This window comes from Budorcas taxicolor, chromosome 21 (assembly GCF_023091745.1).
Source record: "Budorcas taxicolor isolate Tak-1 chromosome 21, Takin1.1, whole genome shotgun sequence".
Taxonomy (NCBI): domain Eukaryota; kingdom Metazoa; phylum Chordata; class Mammalia; order Artiodactyla; family Bovidae; genus Budorcas; species Budorcas taxicolor.
In genome coordinates, this window is record NC_068930.1 from 9310290 (window position 1) to 9332567 (window position 22278).

General features: G+C 37.5%; 1 protein-coding gene across 4 annotated transcripts in view; it reads right to left on the reverse strand.

Moving 5' to 3' along the window:
* Positions 1–22278, reverse strand: part of MEF2A (myocyte enhancer factor 2A) — a 183225-nt gene that overhangs the window by 57509 nt on the left and 103438 nt on the right. For all 4 annotated transcript variants that reach the window (XM_052659377.1, XM_052659375.1, XM_052659379.1 and 1 more), the window contains exon 3: positions 12544–12747. In XM_052659377.1, coding sequence (XP_052515337.1) covers positions 12544–12747 — 204 coding nt within the window. The remainder of the gene's footprint in view (positions 1–12543; positions 12748–22278) is intronic.

The window sequence follows — 22278 nt, forward strand, 5'->3', positions numbered from 1 at the left end:
TATATACACACACACACACACACACACACACACTATAACCTTTGGTGTTTGTTCATAGAATGAAGAAATTTAGGACTCAGGATATTGTTCATTGTAAATATAAAATAAACATTTGAATCATGTGGAGTCTGAAATAAAAACTGATAAAAATCCCAGAGGACTGGTATTTTCTGGAATTTTTAGATGATAATGAATTTTGGATTCAGGAGTCTGTACTGCCTGTTTAACAGAGCCCATGTCAAATAAGACTGTATTTTTAACTACCGTCAACCAAGAATTAAAAATATTCTTTGACACACACTCAATTTTATAATGATAACTATCAAATTCCATTCCAAAGTAGTAATAATCATAGCACCTAGGAGTGAAACCAGGGAATTAAAAGTACTCCAAAGGTATATACACATAGTTTTAAAATGCACGATGAGCTCATCAATTATACCAATCCACAATATTATCAACCACCTTAAATCACATTTCAGTGAAACAACTAAGCAACTCCATAAACACTGGCTGAATGGATAATTTGTCACCTCTAGCATAAAGAATATATCAGTGCTTAAAATTATGGAATGATGTTTTAAGTCCCAAGGAACTTAAACTAGATTTTAGAACTTTTTTTAATGTGAAAGGTTCTCCTTTCTTCCATTTTTAATAATTGTTTCCAATTCTGAAAGATACTTATTCTTTCCAGACACTTTGAAAACAAAAACGTTTTTTAAAAACTGGACTTAATACATAAAAGGGCTTCCGTCGTAGTTTAGTCAGTAAAAGAATCTGCCTACAGTGCAGGAGACCTGGGTTCGATTCCTGGGTCAGGAAGATCCCCTGGAGAAGGAAATGGCAACCCACTCCAGTATTCTTGCCTGGAGAATCCCATGGAGAGAGGAGGTTGGCAGGCTATAGAACATGGAGTTGCCAAGAGTCGGACACGACTTGGTGACTAAACCACCACCAACAGAAGGTACATCAAAATTTACATAAAATTCAACAATTACAAAGTGAACAACAGTAATTCTAATCAGGTCAAAAAATACACTAGAACCAGAACCATGTGTATCTCCTTCAATCACATAACCCTCCCCTCTCTCCTCCATAGTATACCATCCTAAGTCTGTGGTGTCAACTTCCTGTACTTTTATCATAGGTTTACGATATATATCCCTCAAACTATAACTGGCTTCTCCAGTGGCTCACTGGTAAAGAAGCTGTCTGCAATGCAGGAGACATGGACTGAACCCCTGGGTCAGGAAGATCCACTGGAGAAGGGAATGGCACCCCACTCCAGTATTCTTGCCTGGAGAATCCCATGGACAGAGGAGCCTGGTGGGCTACAGTCCATGGGGTCGCAAAAAGTCAGACATGACTTAGTGACTGAGCATGCACATATTTCTAAATATTATGTGAATGGAATATATGCACTGTATTATTCTGTCTGTTCTCCTTCAATACACTGGACGTTTGGGGTTGCAGGTAGTTACAGCTTGAACATTTTTATTGAATACTGTACTATATTATGTGGGAGAAAACTTGTTATCCATTCTATTACAGACAGACATTGAAGGTGCTTCAACCTATGAGCTATTATGAAAATGGAGCTATGCACATTTTTGCAGACATAGTTTACTGTGTATCTGCACACACTTCTCCAGGGTATATTCTTAAGAGCAGAATTGTTAGTTCACAAAATGATATCGTCACACTAGATAATGCTGAACAATTTTTTAAAGTAGTTGTATCAATGTATTCTACCTGCAATGAAGATTTAACTTGCTTTCCCTTCATTACCAAGAAAATGAAGCACATTTCAAAATTACTAGCCATTTGCATTTTCTTTTTTGTGAGGTGCCAAGTGTTCCAGGACTTCGCCAATTTCCTATTGAGTTGTCTTTTTCTTATCGCTTTACAGTCATTCTTTTACTTGTAATCAACATAAGTCCTTTGCCACTTTTATGTACTGTTGAAAAAAATCCTTTCCTATTCTGTGACATGTTTAACACTTGTCTTTGGATGAATACAGGTTCTTAACAAAATTAAATTTATTCATTTTTCCTTTACAATTATCCTTTATGATAGTAACGTTTATGTCTTGTACAAGAATTCCTTCCCTACCTCAAAATCATGAAGATATTCTCCTACATTATATCCCAGAAGTGTTACAATTTTGCCTTTCACATTTAGGTCGATAATATTTCAGGATGTCAATTTTGTATAAGATACAAGGTAGGTTCAATCTCACAGTTCCCCCATATATATGTATCCAATGTCCCAGCATCACTGCTTAAAGAGTTGGTTCTTTCCCCCTTTGACGTGCAACACCACATTATGTGCATGGTTCTGTTTCTGAGCTATTACTTCATTGATTTATTTAGTATTTGTGCCAATGCCACGTTACTATAGCTATAACATTAGTCTCAATATATTGTAATACAAAGCTTCTCATCTTGCTATTCTTCAGAGTATCTTCTTATCCCCTTAATTTCCCTATATATTTAAGGATCAGTTTTTGAATTCTTGAAAAAATTAATTCGTTGGGATCTTGACTGGCATTTGCTTGACTCTATATGGATTATTCATGTAGCATGGACATATTAAAACTTCGTTCATAATAGGATACTCTGTTAAGTCAACCCTGCATTCCTGGGATAAATCCAACTTACAATGTATGAATTAGAACACAGCCTAAATCCCCAATTTAATCCTACTTCCCCTTTCAAACCAAGTGGAATAGCATCATATAAATCTCAACACAGCTAAAAATCTATCATAATTAAGAGATGAGGTCACAGTCTATTTCTATAACCTTCTTTTTAAAAGTTAATTATCTGTTTCCAGCTTATCATTCTTACAATTATTTGACCACTTGGACTTTTAAATACCTTTAACAGCTGTCCAATGACCACAGGACAAATGTCAAATGTCACAGCCTGGAATACAAGATGTTCCATCAACTATACCCAACTTGTTTTTCCTTTATTTTATTACTCCTCTACACGAACTCTCTATTCAACAGAAATTCTGTGTATGATGTGAAATAGATACTGATTTTTTTCTATGTGCATACCCAAAATCATTCAGTAACTAATATATCCAAGAAATGCTAGTTATAATACTAATTATATTTGAATTGTTATTAAGAAAATATCAAATGATAGGATTTGAGAATTCTAATATCACTTCTCACAAAACAGCTAAATATCCACCTAAAATCTTACTTTCTACTGTCCTACGGAACATAACTGGTAGGTTTTACTCTTCAAAGTAACAGAGCAATTTTTAAAAACTTAATGAGCTATACAAATGTGGAAAACAGCAATAACAATATTCTAATTACTTAATACTATGAGATAATTCTGTATGAACACTGGTGGCATAAAGAAGCAAGCAAAAATTTTAAATTCCTGTACAAATACTAGTTGATATTTCTAAGTTTTCTTCATAGAACATAAATATTTTTGAGGTTAAGACAGATTCTAGAAATAAGTCAAGTCCAGGAATTGCCACAAAATAACTAACCAGTTATATGCAAGAAAATTTGTACAGTAGCAAAATCTTTCAGAAAAAGATTCTCTGTTGAATTATAAGAGGTAAATTCCAATATGAATAATCAAGCATTCATACATTCATGAAGACTCAAGCATATAGCTTATTTACCAGCATTATTCACTAACATTTTCAAAACAGTACTAAAAGTTTACTTTCTGGTACTTTAGTGCTAATGAACTAAAATAAGAACTACTAGAAATATTATTTGAATAAATAAATATAATAATCACATACCAGTGTGCTAGAACAGCCTTAGGATACATAAGGATTAAAGCATACATTAAAGGTATGAATCAACCCTTCAAACAAAAACCTAGATAATTATAATGTATGTGCATACTATCATTCAAAATTGTTTATATAACCAGTTTACACTACCATTGGAATTGTTTATAGGTACAACACTGATAGCACAACTGTAAATTAAAAAGTACAGTTATGACTATCTATGCCAAGAAAACGTCTCGCTTTCTTTAGACTATAGATTCCAAAACTGAGTTCCTCTCAGGACTGAGCTACAAAAATAACTTCAAAATATTAGGCTGGTGCAAACGTAATTGTGGTTTGAACTGTGAATTTTAAATCATTATAACTAGCCTCAAATATACCTTTATTAATCAAAACAGGTACCATTATAATCAATACATTTTTGCCAATGAGAATTAAGTGTGCTTATTCCTGTAACATAAAAATCTGTGCTTTGGGATTCAATGAACTCTTAGAAAGCATCTTCTGCCTCCTGCTGGTCGTGGAAGTGTTCTCCCTACAAAAAGTTGTCGAGATGCTTGAAGAAGTGGTAGTCAGCTGGCAAGAAGTCAGGTGACTATGGTCAATGAGGTAAGACTTCGCAGTCCTATTCATTCGACTTCTGCAGTGCTGGTTGTGCAACGCGTGGTGGAGCGCTGCTGTGGAGAACTGCGCCGTTTCTGTTAGCCAATGCCAGCTGAGGTGTTGCAGTTTTCTGTGGATCCCCCTGATCTGCTGAGCGTACTTCTCAGATGTAATGGTTTGGCTGGGATTCAGAAAGGTGCAGTGGATCACATGGGCAGCAGACCACCCAACAGTGACCATGACCTTTTCTGGTGCAACTCTGGCTTTGGGAAGTGTTTTGGAGCTTCTTCTCAGTCCAACACTGAACTAGTCATCACTTTCCATCGCACCTCACAATCCAATTGAGAAATGGTTCACTGTTGTTGCACAGAATAAGATGACATTTCAAAACGACCATTTTTTTAAACTTTCAGTCAGCTCATGAGGTACCCACTTATTGAGCTTTTTCACCTTTCGAATTTGTTTCAAATGCCAAACGATAGTAAAATGGTCGAGTTCTTAGGTAACTTCTCCCATGATCCTCTCAAGTGGTCACTGCCAACTTTCAATAGCTGGCCACTATGCTCCTCATCTTTAAAGCTACTGTCTCTTTTGCAAAACTTCTTGAACCATCACTGCACTGTATGCTCATTAGCAGTTCCTAGGCCAAATGCATTGTTGATGTTGTGAGTGGTCTCCAGTGCTTTATGACCCATTTTGAACTCAAAATAAGAAAATTCTTTCAATTTGCTTTTTTTCGAACATCATTTCCCTAATCTAAAATACACAGGAAATAAGTCATTAGTAAAAAATATATATAAAGAAATGTGTATTAAAATGATATATAACAAAACCACATTTAAGAATGTATTCCAATATCAAATGGCAAATTTCAACACGACAAAACCACAGTTACTTGTGCAGCAATAAATATAGTTATCCTCTTAATTTTAAATGAATTGAATGGCCAGTGTTTTTTTAACTGAATGCAGTAGCTATCTTTATATAAAAGAACTGAAATATCACTTAGGACTACAGATACATCTTGCTTCTCAGGCATACCCATATCATTGTTGCATATGGTAAGCACTCCACATCTTTCGCTCTAAACAGGCTTCCAGCTCTAATAGTAATGTCATGTTTATATGCTGAAAGGTGAATGTTTGGTCGTAAACATCAGTATCTTAGAATTCTAAGTGCCTTGAATCCATACTGAAATGTATCCAACAAAGGGACTTCTGAGGTAAGATAATAAAATAGCCACACATAATCCTATTAGGGAAACAGAGAAACATGTCCAGTTATCACCATATTCCTAGTGTCCAGTACAACGTCTCATATACAGTATGATAAACATCAGTTCGATAAATTAAAAAATGAAGAAATAATGCAGTACATCCAATACTTTTACCCTTTTCACGTCTCTTCAACACCTTTCAAAAAAATTATAAAGCAATTCTAACAATTTACAGCTTGGGAAATGCAAGACTCAGTAAAACTCAGGTAGCTTTATTAGGCTCTTTCAACAGGTACCCATATCTTCAGAAGGAAGTCAAGGGTATTTATTATACATCTGTTTGGGATCTGGTTTACTTCTCGCGTTTTAGCTATCTCCACTCTTCACACTGCTGCTGCTGCTGCTGAGTCGCTTCAGTCGTGTCCGACTCTGTGCGACCCCATAGACGGCAGCCCACCAGGCTCCTCTGTCCCTGGGATTCTCCAGGCAAGAACACTGGAGTGGGTTGCCACTTCCTTCTCCAAACTCTTCACACTACACTATAGCTATTCTTAGCTGATTTTTAACTTTGTAAAATAAGCATGCTATGCTTCATTTCCTACTTTTCACATAAGCTATCCCACCCATCTACCTTTCTTCTGATTCTAACCCCATTTCTCTCTCCAACCCTACCCTTTAAAGGACTCAGGTGATGGTGTCGCCTCTAGAGGGAGCTTTTTCTGACCACTCTTCTCCCAATTCTCTGTACCCTCCTTCCCTCCTTGGTCAAAAATCTGGTCAATGTATTGAAGAACTTCCCGAGAAAAAAGAACAATTTATCTCATCATAAGTACTGAAACACTCAACCCATGACACACAGGGATAAAAAAGGATACAAAGATATTTATCAATAATCACAAGAAATACATTACAGAAAATGAGCTGTATTATGAAGTGATATATATGTATATATATATCACAACCCTTTCCACCCATGACATGAACTCCTGTTTATTTTTCAGTAACATCAATCTCTGATGGAGAAAAACCTGACTTCAAGAAAATAAAAATCACACGCAGAAATGCACAATTCCTTATAAAAAGCACGTAAATGAAAACCAATAATTGTATGATAAATAATAATATTCAAATACATAGCAAAATGAAAATAGTAAAACCAAAACTGCAGGAGCTACAGTGACTGCTGCATGAGGCGATGGCGCAGGACATGTGGGCGGAGGAGGAGGGCCGTGAGGATTGGGGGCCTCACCCTGGGCATCACCATCCTGCTGCTTCAGGCTCTGTTAGAATAAAAGAGCAGGGCAGGGGGCTGGAGGTGGAGGAAAGCTTTGTCTTGTCTTCAGATGTTTCATTATTTTTTCCCTTTCCCTGCCGCTCCACTGCAGCCCTGTAAAACATTAGGCAAGCCTCTTAAACACTCCCTGTCTGTTCCATTCCTCATCTGTAATATGCGGAGAAAAAAACTGATGGGCTCAAAAAGACTTTTTGAGGATATAATAATACTGTCAGAAATCCTAAACATAATCGCACCTACAGTTCTGTAGCTAGGTGATCTCAGGAGAAAAAAGTCATCTATCTTTTTTGCTCAACTGAGGAACTGGAGTCCATCTCCCCACACATCCCCACCAGATCCCCTAAATACATTCAAAGGAGCACTTGATAATCATATAGAATTAAATCAAAATGTCACCCATTAAAAACAGTTTGCAATTCACACCAATATCAGCACACTATCTTGAACTATTCTTTAGAAGGTCTTAAAAAATATGACTTATGCTTGCTCACAACTCGAAATTATTTCAGAGGAAGTCTTAGAGATAAATATATTTTAAAAGCTGGATAACCACTGCCGAGACTGCATGGTTAGGACAAGTTGATTCAAGTTAATAAATACCAGGATGCTCAGGTCTCATTTCAAAAGTCTCTGATTCAATAGGTCTGAGTTGGAACCTCAAAACTTTCTAACAAGTTCTCTGGTAATCTTGATGCTTCTGGTCAAGGTATCACACTTTAAGAACCACTGATTTTAAATGGCATGAATCACTGGTATGATTACTTTTGCTACCAGCTGTTTTTATTTAACAATTCATGAACACATCTTATATTGATGCCCTATCCTCCTTTCTATATTACTTCCAAATTCTGTTGTAATTTTAAAGCAGGGAAGAACTATTAAGACTCAAAAAGTAGATTTTCTCTTCCTTCAGAATGCAAATTATCATCATTTTACTTCATTCATCACTGTGCCTCAATTTTCTCACCTGTGAAATGGGGACAATTAGACGGATTCGATAAAATAATTTTGTTGTTGTCGTTAAGTCACTAAGTTGTGTCTGACTCTTTGTGACCCCATAGACTGCAGTGTGCCAGCTCCTTTGTCTTCCACTATCTCCCGGAGTTTGCTCAAATTTATGTCCATTGTGTTGGTGATGCTATCTAACCATCTCATCAATAAGATAATAATATCAATAAAAGCCCTTAGAAGAGTACCAGGTCATAATAAATGATAAATGTTTTATATTATTCTTATTGCAATTACCTCACTAATTTTCTGTTCATTATTGAGGAAAACTTACTCATGTTTGTCACATGTTAATACATTACTGGTATATGTATAAAATCTTATCTGTTTATGGTGAAATGCTGCAGAGCTCCGATGGATCTGGTAAACTGGGGAACAAAGGGAGGAGTTAATGTTAAAAACCCAGGTTCTAACCCCACTTCTCCCATTAAACTGCTACATGACTCTAGGCAAGTCATTTAACTCTGGTCTCAACTTCTGCTTCTGAAAAAGCTTACCTTGGATATGAAGATCAAATAATATCTAATCAAGTGAAAAAAAAATTTTTAATACTATAGTATTCTGTGATGAATAAAGTACCACTATTTGGGAACGGTTCACAAGATACTAATAAGAAAGACAAATGGTCATGGCTTCTGTATTTACATGCTTAAATGGCAGCACGATGATCTGAATCACCACATTAACTATTTACTGAATGTTCAATGCCACCAAGTCATTTTAAATATATTACATGGAGAAACACCTAATATTCCAAATATTATTGCAAAACTGCAAAGTGAAAGATATGTCATTACAAAGTCATCTTGGGCATTTATTGAGTAGCAGCTGCTACTTCACTTCATTCCTTTAGCATAATTTTTATTTTGATGCAGAGCCATTCTATGGTCTAAGCTTTTATTGAGTTTAAATTCAATTTATACACACATGTGAATGAATAATGGCAACTAATTATACTGGTGATATTTCTAGTTTCTAATACTCTAGGATATATCTAATATTCTTATAAAATTGCATAATAAAGTTCACAAATTTTTAAGTCAATATCCTGAAAAGAAGATTTGGGGGTTATAACATTTTCTTTGTACCTTCGGTTAAATTACTATCTTTGATAGGACCAAACAAAATCTGCCATCTGTTTTTGTGTACTTACATAAAAAGATATAATGTATATCTTGATGTTTTCTAATGCACTATACGTATTAAAGTAGTAAAACTCATTTTTTAATAAAGAATGTACCACATCATAGGTGATATATATATCCAACACTGCAAACCTTAATTTAAAATACCTAAATGCAACTTAAAATACATAAATGCTGTTGACTTTTAATAAGCTATAAAGAAAAAAATTCTTATCAACTATGATTAAAATGTTAAAACTGATTAAAATTTTGAGACTAGTTTTAAAATGTAATTAATATGAAATAAGGAAAGCAAAGATACAAACACCATTCTATATATGTGTTCCTAATACCTGTGGTTAAAAATTGAAAGGTAAATGAATGTATTATGTCCTCCTATGTTTATCACCACAATATTCAAATACCAACTACTTCTACTTTATTGTATTTATTCTACAGTGCTCCCAGAAAACATATTAGATTTAATTTCATGTGTGTCCTTATTTCATAGACTATGTAGATGTGATCAACAGTACAGGGCACGCATCCCTCTATTCTACACAGTACATGCCAAAAGGGCCTGTGTGTTGAATCCAATAGAATAGAAATACATCCACACAAGACTCCATTTTAACATATTCAAGATTCTGTCAAAGAATATTTTAGTAACAAGGGGGAAAGTAAAATCCTGCTAGTTTTAAAAACTATCATATGCAACAGGAAATGGGTGAATTCAGGTTAGAGGCCTTATGAAAGTTGTTCATGAAGTTTTCAGTTAGTTTCACTGTTGTTCATAATACATAAGGAAACAGTCTAAAGTAGATCACTTGTAGCTGTTCATGACTCTATTTATTGCTGATGTACTCAGCCACATGAGATAGCCAAAGAGTCCAGAACCAACTTGTCAGAAGTTTAATATAAAATCTTCAGTTGGTAAAAGTATATTTCAGTGGTTTACAGAACCATAGGTAGGAAAAAAAACAGTATTGTGGCTTGATTTTGAAATCTAAAAATCAGTTTGTGGAGTCCCTGGAACACAGAAGTCCCTCAAAAATGTTTGTTAAATAAACAAACACAAGTCTAAATGTTTGCTTCCAATTACTATAACTGTTTGAAACAAAACTATATGTAAAAGGAAAATATACTTAAAATGATACTCTAAAAATATACTTAAGTAAGATATTTGTAAAGCACTTAGAAAGTGGCCCATAGGAAGCTCTGTATAAGTATTTGTCATTACTCTTATCCTATTAACTTAGTCTGGTTCACAACAATCTTGGTAGCTCCATTAGTATAAAGCCATCACTACAACCAATAAAAAGAACTCAAGTTTGTATGCACTACTAGTGAGGATATAGTTGCATATCACCGTTACATGTGGAAGAAAGACGGTCTTATAATGGTAATCATCCAGTTTTATGAAGATTAACTCAGTAAGAAAGACACTGACATACAAGAAGGGTGCATTAAGTTTTATAATTTTATCCTATCGCAACAAATTAAATCCCTTATAATTCAATGTGTCTTCTGTCTTTTATTCATATGTGTCTTGTATTTACATAATTCAGAGCTTCAAAAAGAGCTACTGGTAAAATCCATGTTTGCTTATGTCTAAGAAATTCAATTAAAAAGTAAATGATCAAAATGCCAACTGATAATTGAGCTGCAAATATTTTCTTTCATACCGAAGCAAACTATAATATAGGAGGAGTGCTAAAAAATGACTGGGATTTACTCTCTGACACTCACTGCTGACCACAACAGAGATGAAGGCTCAGGTAATTTGAAAATTCTGTGAGGATTAAATCACCCTATATTCTTCATATTCTCCAAGGAAATAAAATAAGCTTTAGTCTGTGCAAAGTACCCTCAACTTCCAGGGCCCAAGAACAACAACTGCTGCAATGAAAGAGCAGAGTAGTTAGGGCCAAGGAAGGTGGTTGCCTTCCATAATGAAATCAGTCTGCATATCTATTTGTTTATTAAGGTCAACTCTTTTTCTTTGATTTAAGGTAGTGGAGCTTTTGGTAAGACAGAGAGTTTTTAAAATAAAGATGTCATTTTAAACTAAACACCAGGGATACCTTCTGTTTCAACGAAATCCAGTTACAAAGTCTCTTATGGAGTTTATTCAAATCAAGATCCCCTAATTTATAAAATTTTGATTCAAAATGCATTCTGATATGTAACAAGAGTCTACTAGTTTATACTGCACATAAGTAATAAGATTTACCATAAAAGCTAAATGATATAAAATAATTTACAACTGATAAAAACATAACTGTGCTAAGGAGTCCAGTTAAAGATGTAACCGTGTAGTTTAAGTGATCAGCAAAAGCAAGATCAAAAGCTTCACAGACACTTAATAAAACAGTGACACAAATAAAACAGTGGGCACATCAAGCAACAGACGAACTGTAACTGTAGTCAGACTATTACTTTCCATTTTAAGCAATTGATTATTTAAAAAATAAGGATTTTTTCTAATAAAAGTAGCGGATTTTTTTTTTGGCAGTTAGAATGAATCAATTACTGTCCAAAAGGAATGGTTAAGGCAGAAAAACATGGGAGATATTTAAAATGCATTTTCAGAACTATAACAATGTATGGAGGCAAATAAATTAGATCCCTACACAATAAAGTATCTTAATTTCAATTTCTGAAATAAAACCTACGTTGGGACTACATTTCTTCTCTTATGGTTATTTCTGCTTCATTTCCCATGATTTCAGCATTTTAACCAAGGAAATCTCTAATTTATTGAAATAGTTTTCTAATATTATAAAATTAAAGACATCTTTTTATGCAGTGGGGAAAAAACCTGTTTTGAACAAAAATAAAACAAAACTTCTAAGTATAAATAAAAAGATAAAAGTAAATATGAAACTAGTATAAAATGCTATAGACATATACACAAAAACTTATCTAAGAAGATTTTTATAACAGGAAAGAATTAAAGAGAAAAGCATATTGATTTTCCTTTTTAAGGTTTTGTCCTAAAATACTTTCTGAATGGACTAAAATCACTCTAAACAACTTTTATTCTCACTAAATAGGTTGGTAGAACTATGAGATATCGAAGGAAAAGAAATTAAAAAAAAAAAAGGGACCATCCTCCTCCCAGAACTAAAGGACTATAAACAAAACAGAATAACTTCTTCCATTTCATTAGTGTTTAAAATTGTGGTTAGTCACTGAGGTAATGAAATAATTAAGACATAAAAAAACTAAAAGTTCATACTGTCCAAAGTGATATAGTTTCTTATAAGATTAATTCTAAAACGCATATAAAAAGTAATCACAGATGAAATGTTAGATTATACGGATGTACATACTATATCAGCCTTGTTTATTTTTTCTTGGTGATTAGGATATGCTTATAAATGGGTCATCACATAGTAATAATTAGATCCTTCTAAGAAACAATTCAGAGAAAAAATATAATAGATGTATGTTTTGGCTATAAAAAGTGATCTAATTTAATTACTATCTGCAATTCAGGCATCACTAGATGTATTTGTTACCTCAACAATATCCGAGTTGGTTCTGCTTTCATGAGGTTCATTATATTCCGTATACTTGAGAAGAACCTTGTCCATATCAGTGCTGGCATACTGAAACAGTTTGTTAGAGCTGTTGAAAATGATGAGTGCTATTTCACAGTCACAGAGCACACTAAGTTCATAGGCTTTCTTCATTAATCCAAACTTTCTCTTTGTAAAAGTGACCTAGAAAATTAAAAAACATGTATATTTATTAAAAGTTATTAGTAGTACTGGAATATACGCTACCTGAAGATGAGTTCTCTTTTAATAATGAGTCTGATTTCAAAGGTGAAAAAACTTCCCAGCTTCATACTCCACATGAGTTTCTTTCCCCAGTTTGCCAAAGGACTACAATTCTACATGTATTTTGCACCTCCAAGGGCTTGACAGAGTAGTCTCCTGAGGAGGCTTCCTTTATCCTTGGTTGCGACTTTGGGCAAAGAACCAGAGAAGGAAACAGCTAACTAGTGGCCTCTTACCACCCAGCTTCAAAAGGCATTAGAAAGTCCAAGTCCTGCCTCAAGTAGTCCATTGTGTGTGTGTGTGTGCTGAGTTGCTCCTGTCCAACTGTTTGCGACCCCATGGACTGTAGCCTACCAGGCACCTCTGTCTAGGGATTTTTTAGGCAAGAATATTGGAGTGGCTCCATTCCCTTTCTCCTGAGGATCTTCCCGACCCAGGAATCGAACCGCATCTCCTGTATCTCCTGCATTGCACTGGATTATTTACCCGCTGAGCCATCAGGGAATCCGTCATTACTCAGACTTTAATCCCTGAACAACAAAATACATCCACTAATCTAAATTATCCTTCCTCTCCTTTCCAATCCCTTCTATGTCACCCATGAAAATTCACAGTCTAGATCAGCAAATTCCTCAATGTCCCCAAAGTCTTCCTTGAATATTTCTCTAACTGAAACCTCTCACCTGAAGCCCTCTCAAATAGAGACTAATTTGTTTCTTTTCAAATACTACATGTCCTGTACTCAAGGGTCTGGAAGATATGTCCTCTTTTGCTTCCCATTCTCTCCTCCATTTTCCTTTCTTCTCTAAAAACCCCCAATGTTTTGAAGCTCAATCTATTTGCAGTGATGGAGACCTGGGTTTAACCCCTGGGTTGGGAAGATTCCCGGAAAAGGGAGAGGCTACCCACTCCAGTGTTCTGGCCTAGAGAATTTCATGGACTGTATAGTCCATGGGGTCGCAAAAGTCGGACACAACTGAGAGACTTTCGCTTTTCAAACTCTCCTTGTGGGGACCTCGAAGTCATTCATCCCCATGCACTGGTAAGTGTCATATCTCTTTCTGAGTGAGCGAGTCAAAGTCTCTCAGTGGTGCCCAACTCTTTGCCCATTTATTCCTTTATCTTTATGCAAGTGGCTGACAATTACTGGGAACATAAATGTGCATGCACACTCAAATCCACACCCCCCTTGTTTTTCTAAACTGATGACCATACATCTGAACTAACACTTAACATTGCCGAGATTATAACTTAGCTTATTTGTCCCAGTAGCCCATTCTGATACATAAGGATAAGAGGCTTGTGGAAGCTTCCTGATGGGAGGTACTGGCTATTGTGCAAACTGGATCTTGCTCTGATGGGTGGGACCATGTTGAGTAAATCTTTAATCCAATTTTCTGCTGATGAGTGGGGCTGTGTTCCCTCCCTGTAGTTTGGCCTCAGGCCAAACTATGGTAGGGATAATGGCATAATGTCCACCTCCTTCAAAAGGACTTATGCCAGCATGTCACTGGCAACCAGAACTGTTATACAGAGTGCACCTGACCTCGCAGCAGATAGAATGAATCACAGAAAACTAATCAAACTGATCACATGGATCACAGTCTTGTCTAACTCAATGAAAGTATGAGCCATGCAGTATAGGGCCACCCAAGACGCATGGCTAAGAGTGAAGAGCTCTGCCAAAATGTGGTCCACTGGAGAAGGGGATGGCAAACCACTACAGCATTCTTGCCTTGAGAACCCCAAGAACAGTATGAAAAGTCAGAAAGATATAACACTGAAAGACGAACTACCCACATTGACAGGTGACCAATATGCTACTGGAGAAGAGCAAAGAAATAGTTCCAGAAGGAATAGAGTCTGAGTCAAAGTGGAGACAACACCCAGTTGTGGATATGTCTGGTGGTAAAAGTAAAGTTCAATGTTGTAAAGCACATTGCATAGGAACCTGGAATATTAGGTCCACAAATCAAGGTAAATTGGAAGTGGTCAAACAGGAGATGGTAAAAGTGAGTATCAACATTTTAGGAATCAGTGAACTTTATGGACCAGAATGGGTGAATTGAATTCAGACGATCATTATATCTACTACTATAGGCAAGAATCCCTTAGAAGAAACGGAGTAGCCATCATAGTCAACAAAAGAGTCCAAAATGCAGTACCTGGGTGAAATCTCAAAAATGACAGAATGATGTCTGTTTCCAAGGAAAACCATTCAATATCACAGCAATCCAAGTCTATGCCCCAACCACTAATACTGAAAAAGCTGAAGCTGAATGGCTCTATGATGACCTACAAGACCATCTAGAACTAACACCCCCAAAAAGATGTCCTTTTCATCATAGGGGACTGGAATGCAAAAGCAGGAAGTCAAGAGAAACCTGGAGTAACAGGCAAATTTGGGGTTGGAGTACAAAACAAAGCGGGGCAAAGGCTAACAATTTATCAAGAGAAAGCACTGGTCATAGTGAACACCCTCATCCAACAACACAAGAGAAGACTCTACACATGGACATCACCAGATGGTCAATAACGAAATCAGATTGATTATATTCTTTGCAGCCAAAGATGGAGAAGCTCTACACAGTTAGCAAAAACAAGACTGGGAGCTCATGGGGGCTCAGATCATGAACTCCTTATTCCCGACAATCTTGATTCCGACTTGTGCTTCATCCAGCCCAGCACTGCACATGATGTACTCTACACATGGAGAAATATCAATAACCTCAGATATGCAGATAACAGCTCCCTTATAGAAAGCAAGAGGAACAAAAGAGCCTCCTGATGAAACTGGAAGAGGAGAGTGAAAAAGTTGGCTTAAAACTCAACATTCAGAAAACTAAGATCATGGCATCCAGTTCCATCACTTCATGGCAAATAGATGGGGAAACAATGGAAACAGTGGCAGTCTTTATTTTCTTAGGCTCCAAAATTACTGCAGATGGTGACTGCAGCCATGAAATTAAAAGACGCATGCTCCTTGTGTTAGGGGAAGCACACTGATTGAAACTGCCCACCCTGGCCAGGCACCATAGAAACCATTTGCACAAGTTGTTTTATGACAGGAGATCCTGATAAGGAATATGGAACTAATAAGCCACCACCAACCGGAAGAGTTTGGGAAAGGTCTAAAGGAGACACTGCGTGTCCGTCCACTTCCCAGAATCCCTCTCGCTAGCATCCATCTTGGCTGAGCAATGTGTGCGCCACCAGGAAAGACTCTGAATTAGAATGATTGGTCAAAGACCACCCGGAAACTAATCCCATCACCATAAAACCCGAGACTGCAAGCCCCGCGGGCAGAGTAGTTCTCCTGGGTTCCTTTACCCTACTGCTCTCCACCCAGGTGCCCTTTCCCAATAAAATCTCTTGTTTTGTCAGCACATGTGTCTCCTCGGACAATTCATTTCCGAGTGTTAGACAAGAGCCCAGTTTCGGGCCCTGGAAGGGGTCCCTCTTCCTGCAACACTTGGAAGAAAAGCTATGGAAGAAAAGCATATTAAAAACAGAAATTACTTTACCAACAAAGGTCCATCTAGTCAAAGCTATGGTTTTTCCAGTGGTCATGTATGGGTGTGAGAACTGGACCATAAAGCTGAGTGCCGAAGAATTGATGCTTTTGAACTGTGGTGTTGGACAAGACTCTTGTGAGTCCCTTGGACTGCAAGGAGATACAAACAGTCCATCCTAAAGGAGATCAGTTCCCAGTGTTCATGGGAAGGACTGATGCTGAAGCTGAAACTACAATACTTTGGCCACCTGATGTGAAAATCTGACTCATTAGAAAAGACCCTGATGCTGGGAAAGAGTGAGGGCAGGAGGAGAAGAGATGACAGAGGATGAGATGGTTGGATGGCATCATCCACTCAATGGACATGACTTTGAGCAAGCTCTGGGAGATGGTGAAGGACAGGGAAGCCTGGCATGTCGCAGATCATGGAGTCAGGAAGAGTGGGACAGGACTGAGTGACTGAATGACAACAAAGCCCATTCTCCAGGTGGAGATACTTCCTATCTTCTCTCCCTCAAATCCACTCTCCACTGGTAAGTGAAGTGAAGTCACTCAGTCGTGTCCAACTCTTTGCGACCCCATGGACTGTAGCCCACCATACTCCTCCATCCATGGGATTCTCTAGGCAAGAGTACTGGGGTGGGGTGCCATTGCCTTCTCCAGGGGATCTTCCCAACCCAGGGATCAAACCTGGGTCTCCCGCACTGTAGGCAGATGCTTTACCATCTGAGCCACCCTGCTTCAAACCACTGAGAAAACAGAAGCAAGTAGCAACTGTCTCACTTCCCATCACTGAATCTACCTGTCCAACCGCTTCGTCTGTACGTTTCCACACTCTTCCTTCTCTGCTGGTATTAGTGACGTCTCTGTTTCTAGTCTTTTCCAGATGCTGCACTCTCCTTCTTCATCATGGTTTCCTTGCTCTCTGTCAGATCAAAGGCCATAAACTTGTGCTCGAGCATATTCTTTGACTTTACACTGCCTTTCCAGTCACCACCCCTTCTTCTTGCCCTTCTTTCTGCTCTACTTCAGAATAAAAATATTTGAAAGAAATGTCTGTAGTTATCACCTCTAATTTCTCACCATCTATTCTCTCCCCATCCTACTGCAATCAGACCTCCCGTCCTCATATTCTGCTAAGACTTGCCAATATCATGACACTGACCTTCAATTTACGTGACTGAAGTCAATGATCACCTTTTTTTTCTTATCTTACCATATATCTCATTTGACAAATTTGACCATGTTCTCAATCTTCATTTTCTTTTCCAATTGTTTATGGCACCACACTGTCCTAGTTTTCCTCTTACTTGACTGACTTCTTCCTCTCAGCCTTTAGAGCTATACCGTCTTCTCTGCTCAACCTTTACACACTGAAGTGCCTGTGAGCTTTAGATCAAGGATCCCTTCTCTTTACCCTCACAGTCCTTCCAGGTAATTGCATCCAGCTATCCAGCTTCATAATTTTAAAAGTAACAAATATGCTCTTTCTACAGTCTCCTCCAGTTCAGCAAATGGCACTGTCATCCATTCAAACAAAAGCAAATATCTAAGAGTTATCCTTCATCTCTCCAATCACAAAGGACTCTACCTAGTCCTTCAGTAAATTGTGTTAGCTCCACCTCTAAAACATATCCCAAATCGATCCACTTTTTTTTTTTTTTCGATCCACTTCTATCTACACCACTATACCACCCTAGGTTAAGTAACATGGTATCTCATGTGAATTATTTCTAGAATCACCTTATTAGAGTTCCTGCTTTACCTATTGCACCCTACAGTTTATTGGCCACATACCTGACAGACTGATATATTTGAATCATAAATCAAAATGTGTAAGTAGGAGTTTATAGAGTTTCTCACTGCACTGAAAGTAATAGTCAAACTCATTAAGGAAACAAACGATCTGGCTTCAAACTATGTGACCTTATTTCATCTCTCTCTCTCACACACACACATTATGCTGCACTGGTGTATAGAGTGTGTGGGTTTTTCTTAACCACCAGCTACTACTCCCTATCTTAGGAACTTGGCTATCTCCCCTCTCTGCGAAATACTCTTCACATCACATCTATTTCCTTCTCTCTCCTTTTAAAAAAAAAAAGAAAAATCTCTTATCATTATTTAACCTTTTTAAAAAGTCCTTAGAATACAAATACACAAATATATGACTTTATATAAATGTATATATAATGTGTTTTGTCTGCCTCCTTTTAACGCATATTTTCAACTTGGTATTTTTCATGTCACATTTTTGTACAAGATCATATAATCATATATACATTTAGATATATATACATATAAGGGATCTTGTCAGCATTTTATGAAACTGGGACTCTTATCAATACTCTTTGACATTGTTTTGAACGGTGGTATTGGAGAAGACTCTTGAGAGTCCCTTGGACTGCAAGGAGACCCAACCAGTCAATCCTAAAGGAAATCAGTCCTGAATACTTATTGGAAGGACTAATGCTGAAGGTGAAGCTCCACTACTTTGGCCGCCTGATGTGAAGAACTGACTCCTTAGAAAAGACCCTGATGCTGGGAAAGACTGAAGGCAGGAGGAGAAGGGGATGACAGAGGATGAGATGGTTGGATGGTATCACTGACTCGATGGAGATAAGCAAGCTCTGGGAATTGGTGATGGACAGGGAAGCCTGGCGTGCTGCAGTCCATGGGGTTGCAAAGAATCAGACACAACTGAGTGACTGAACTGAACTGATCCAATACTTTTTGTTTTCCTCATCAAGCCACACCTCACAAATGTGTAAGTCAAACAGTATAGTTCTTAGGTAGTCTTCTGAATAATTTCACATTTTTTCATATAAATGTTACTACTCTTACAAAGTACAAAATAAAAATCTTATTTCTTTTTCTGCACACCACAACTGTAGCTCCCACTCACTACAACTAGAGAAAGCCCATGCTCAGATGTCAAAAAAAAAAAAGAAAACCAACAACACAATTTTTAGATTTACTACCTGGTAATCAGTATATGTTTTTAATATTCTCCTTTATTGAATTTACTGTTGTTTCTTTGGTTGGGTAGGTAATTTTTAATCAATTTGGTGAATGCTCTACATATACTTTTGTCTGGTATACCTTTTCTCATCTCTTTCTTTCTGATATTTGGGGTGGATGAAACTGGAGGCTATTATACAGAGTGAAGTAAGCCAGAAAGAAAAACACCAATACAGTGTAATAACACATATATATGGAATTTAGAAAGATGGTAACAATAACCCTGTATGCGAGACAGCAAAAGAGACACAGATGTATAGAACAGTCTTTTGGACTCTGTGGGAGAGGGTGAGGGTGGGATGGTTTGGGAGAATGGCATTGAAACATATATATTATCATATGTGAAACGAATCACCAATCCAGGTTCGATGCATGATACAGTGTGCTTGGGGCTGGTGCACTGGGATGACCCAGAGGGATGGGATGGGGAGAGAGGTGGGATGGGGGTTCAGGATGGGGAACACATGTACACCCATGGCAGATTCATGTCAATGTATGGCAAAACCAATACAATATTGTATATTATAAAGCAATGTTAGCTAGTCAGAGTAGGGAAAAGGATTTCAAAATGGCAGTGGCTAGAAGACAAGGAAGGGAAAAGCCCGCAAAAATAGAACAAAGGAAGTTCCGAGGACCTGAGTGAAGACCTCAGGTAGAACAAACAGCACTCCTGACGAAGCCCAGTTTGCATAGGGCAGGCCCAGGGGGAGGAGAAAACATATAAAAGGAGGAGCCAAAGTGTTTTCTCTCCCTCTCCCCTTCCATGTGCCTGTGCTCTTTCTCTCTCTCCCCTCCACGGGCATGCGCCCTTTCTCTCTCTCTCTCCCACCCCCATATCCCACGCGTGCGCCCTTTCTCTCTCTCCGCCCCCGCCCCACCACGTGCATGTACTCTTTCTCTCTCTCTCTCTCCCCCTTCCTTCCCGGTAGCTGGCACCCTCCTCCACTCTCTTTTCTTCACATCTTTGGGTTGGCATGCCCTCACGCTTCCAGGATGGATTCTCCTGCTATCTTCTAAATAAAATAGAGCAGTAACACTGATTTGTCTAAGAGCTATAACATGGTTTGTCCAAGACCCGAGAGCTGTGACATGCCGAGGGCTTTAATGTCCGTCCCTCCAAATCTTTGTTGTGGACGAGACAGAACCGACGAGCATACATTCATGTGACAGTAATTAGCCTCCAATTAAAATAAATAAATTTATATTAAAAAAGGGGGGATACCAATAAAAAAGGTTGGTTTAACATTTGAAAATCAATTTAAATAAATAAAGAACATTTATCAAAAACAAAAAAAAAAGAAAGATTCCATTGTGTCTCCTGCCTATATTTGGACCTTGTGAACTAAATGGAAGTGTTTTTCCTTTAAATAAACAGGCCCATTCACATTTATTGATGTGACTGATAATAGAGATTTCATTGATATTTTAGTACTTTAATATTAATATTTATATGTATTATGTATATTTCCTGTTATTTTCCTCTAAATGATGTGTTTTCTTTGCTTCTTTGAGAAAAATTCAATGAGGATTAGCATTTTTGTTCTAGTGGTTATCTTTGTAGTTACAACTTTTATAAATGCCCTTAGTCTCTGTTTTCATGTTTAATCCCTAACTATTTGCTATGTCAAATCTTAGTGAAATTTTTTAACTCCCATCTACTGCGTAAATAATTATCAGTACGCTTGTTCTACTTTCCCGTTTGCCTTTTCTTTCTTACCATGTCTCAGCTGCATTATTTGTTTTGTTCAAACCAAAGTAATATATAATAAATAATATAGAACACATTATTCTTCCACTCTTGCCCCATTGTTGCTTTAGGCTTATATCTATAGTTAAGTATATTAAATGTTGGTCAAGGATCTTTTTCCTTATTTCCTCAGGCATCTCTCAGCTGTATGGAGCTTATCTTCTACTCAGTTCAGTTCACTTGCTCGGTCGTGTCCGACTCTTGGTGACCCCATGAATCGCAGCATGCCAGGCCTCCCTGTCCATCACCAACTCCCAGAGTTCACTCAAGATTCACGTCCACCAAGTCAGTGATGCCATCCAGCCATCTCATCCTCAGTCGTCCCCTCCTCCTCCTGCCCCCAATCCCTCCCAGCATCAGAGTCTTTTCCAATGAGTCAACTCTTCGCATGAGGTGGCCAAAGGACTGGAGCTTCAGCTTTAGCATCATTCCTTCCAAAGAAATCCCAGGGTTGATCTCCTTCAGAATGAACTGGTTGGATCTCCTTGCAGTCCAAGGGACTCTCAGGAGTCTTCTCCAACACCACAGTTCAAAAGCATCAATTCTTCGGTGCTCAGCCTTCTTCACAGTCCAACTCTCACATCCATACATGACCACAGGAAAAACCATAGCCTTGACTAGACGGACCTTAGTCAGCAAAGCAATGTTTCTGCTTTTGAATATACTATCTAGGTTGGTCGTAACTAGATACATAATAATAGCTCTTGAGTACAGAATTACCTGAGCTCTAGTAAGATTAACTTGAAACATCTTTGTATTTGAATATAGCTTAACTGCAAATGAAATCCTACCTTCAGATACTTTCCCCTGCATTTATTGAAAATGCTGCTCTATTGTCTTCCTTTGTATCTTGATTTTGCAAAATTTGATGCCAGTCTAATTCTCTGTACTTACAAATTTGCTTTTGTTTTATACCAGAAGCTCTGATGATTTTTTTCTTTATCTTAAAATCTATGGAGATGTAAAGAAGAGAATGGATATGTAGGGAAGGGTGGGATGAAATGGGGAGAGTAGCACTGACATATATACACTACCATCTGTAAAACAGGGAAGCAGTTGGAAGTTGCTATATACAACAGGGAGCTCAGCTTGGTGCTCTGTGATGACCCAGAGGGGTGGGATGGGGCGGGGTTGGGAGGGAGTTTCAAAAGGGAGTGGATCTATGTAAACATATAGCTAATTCACTTTG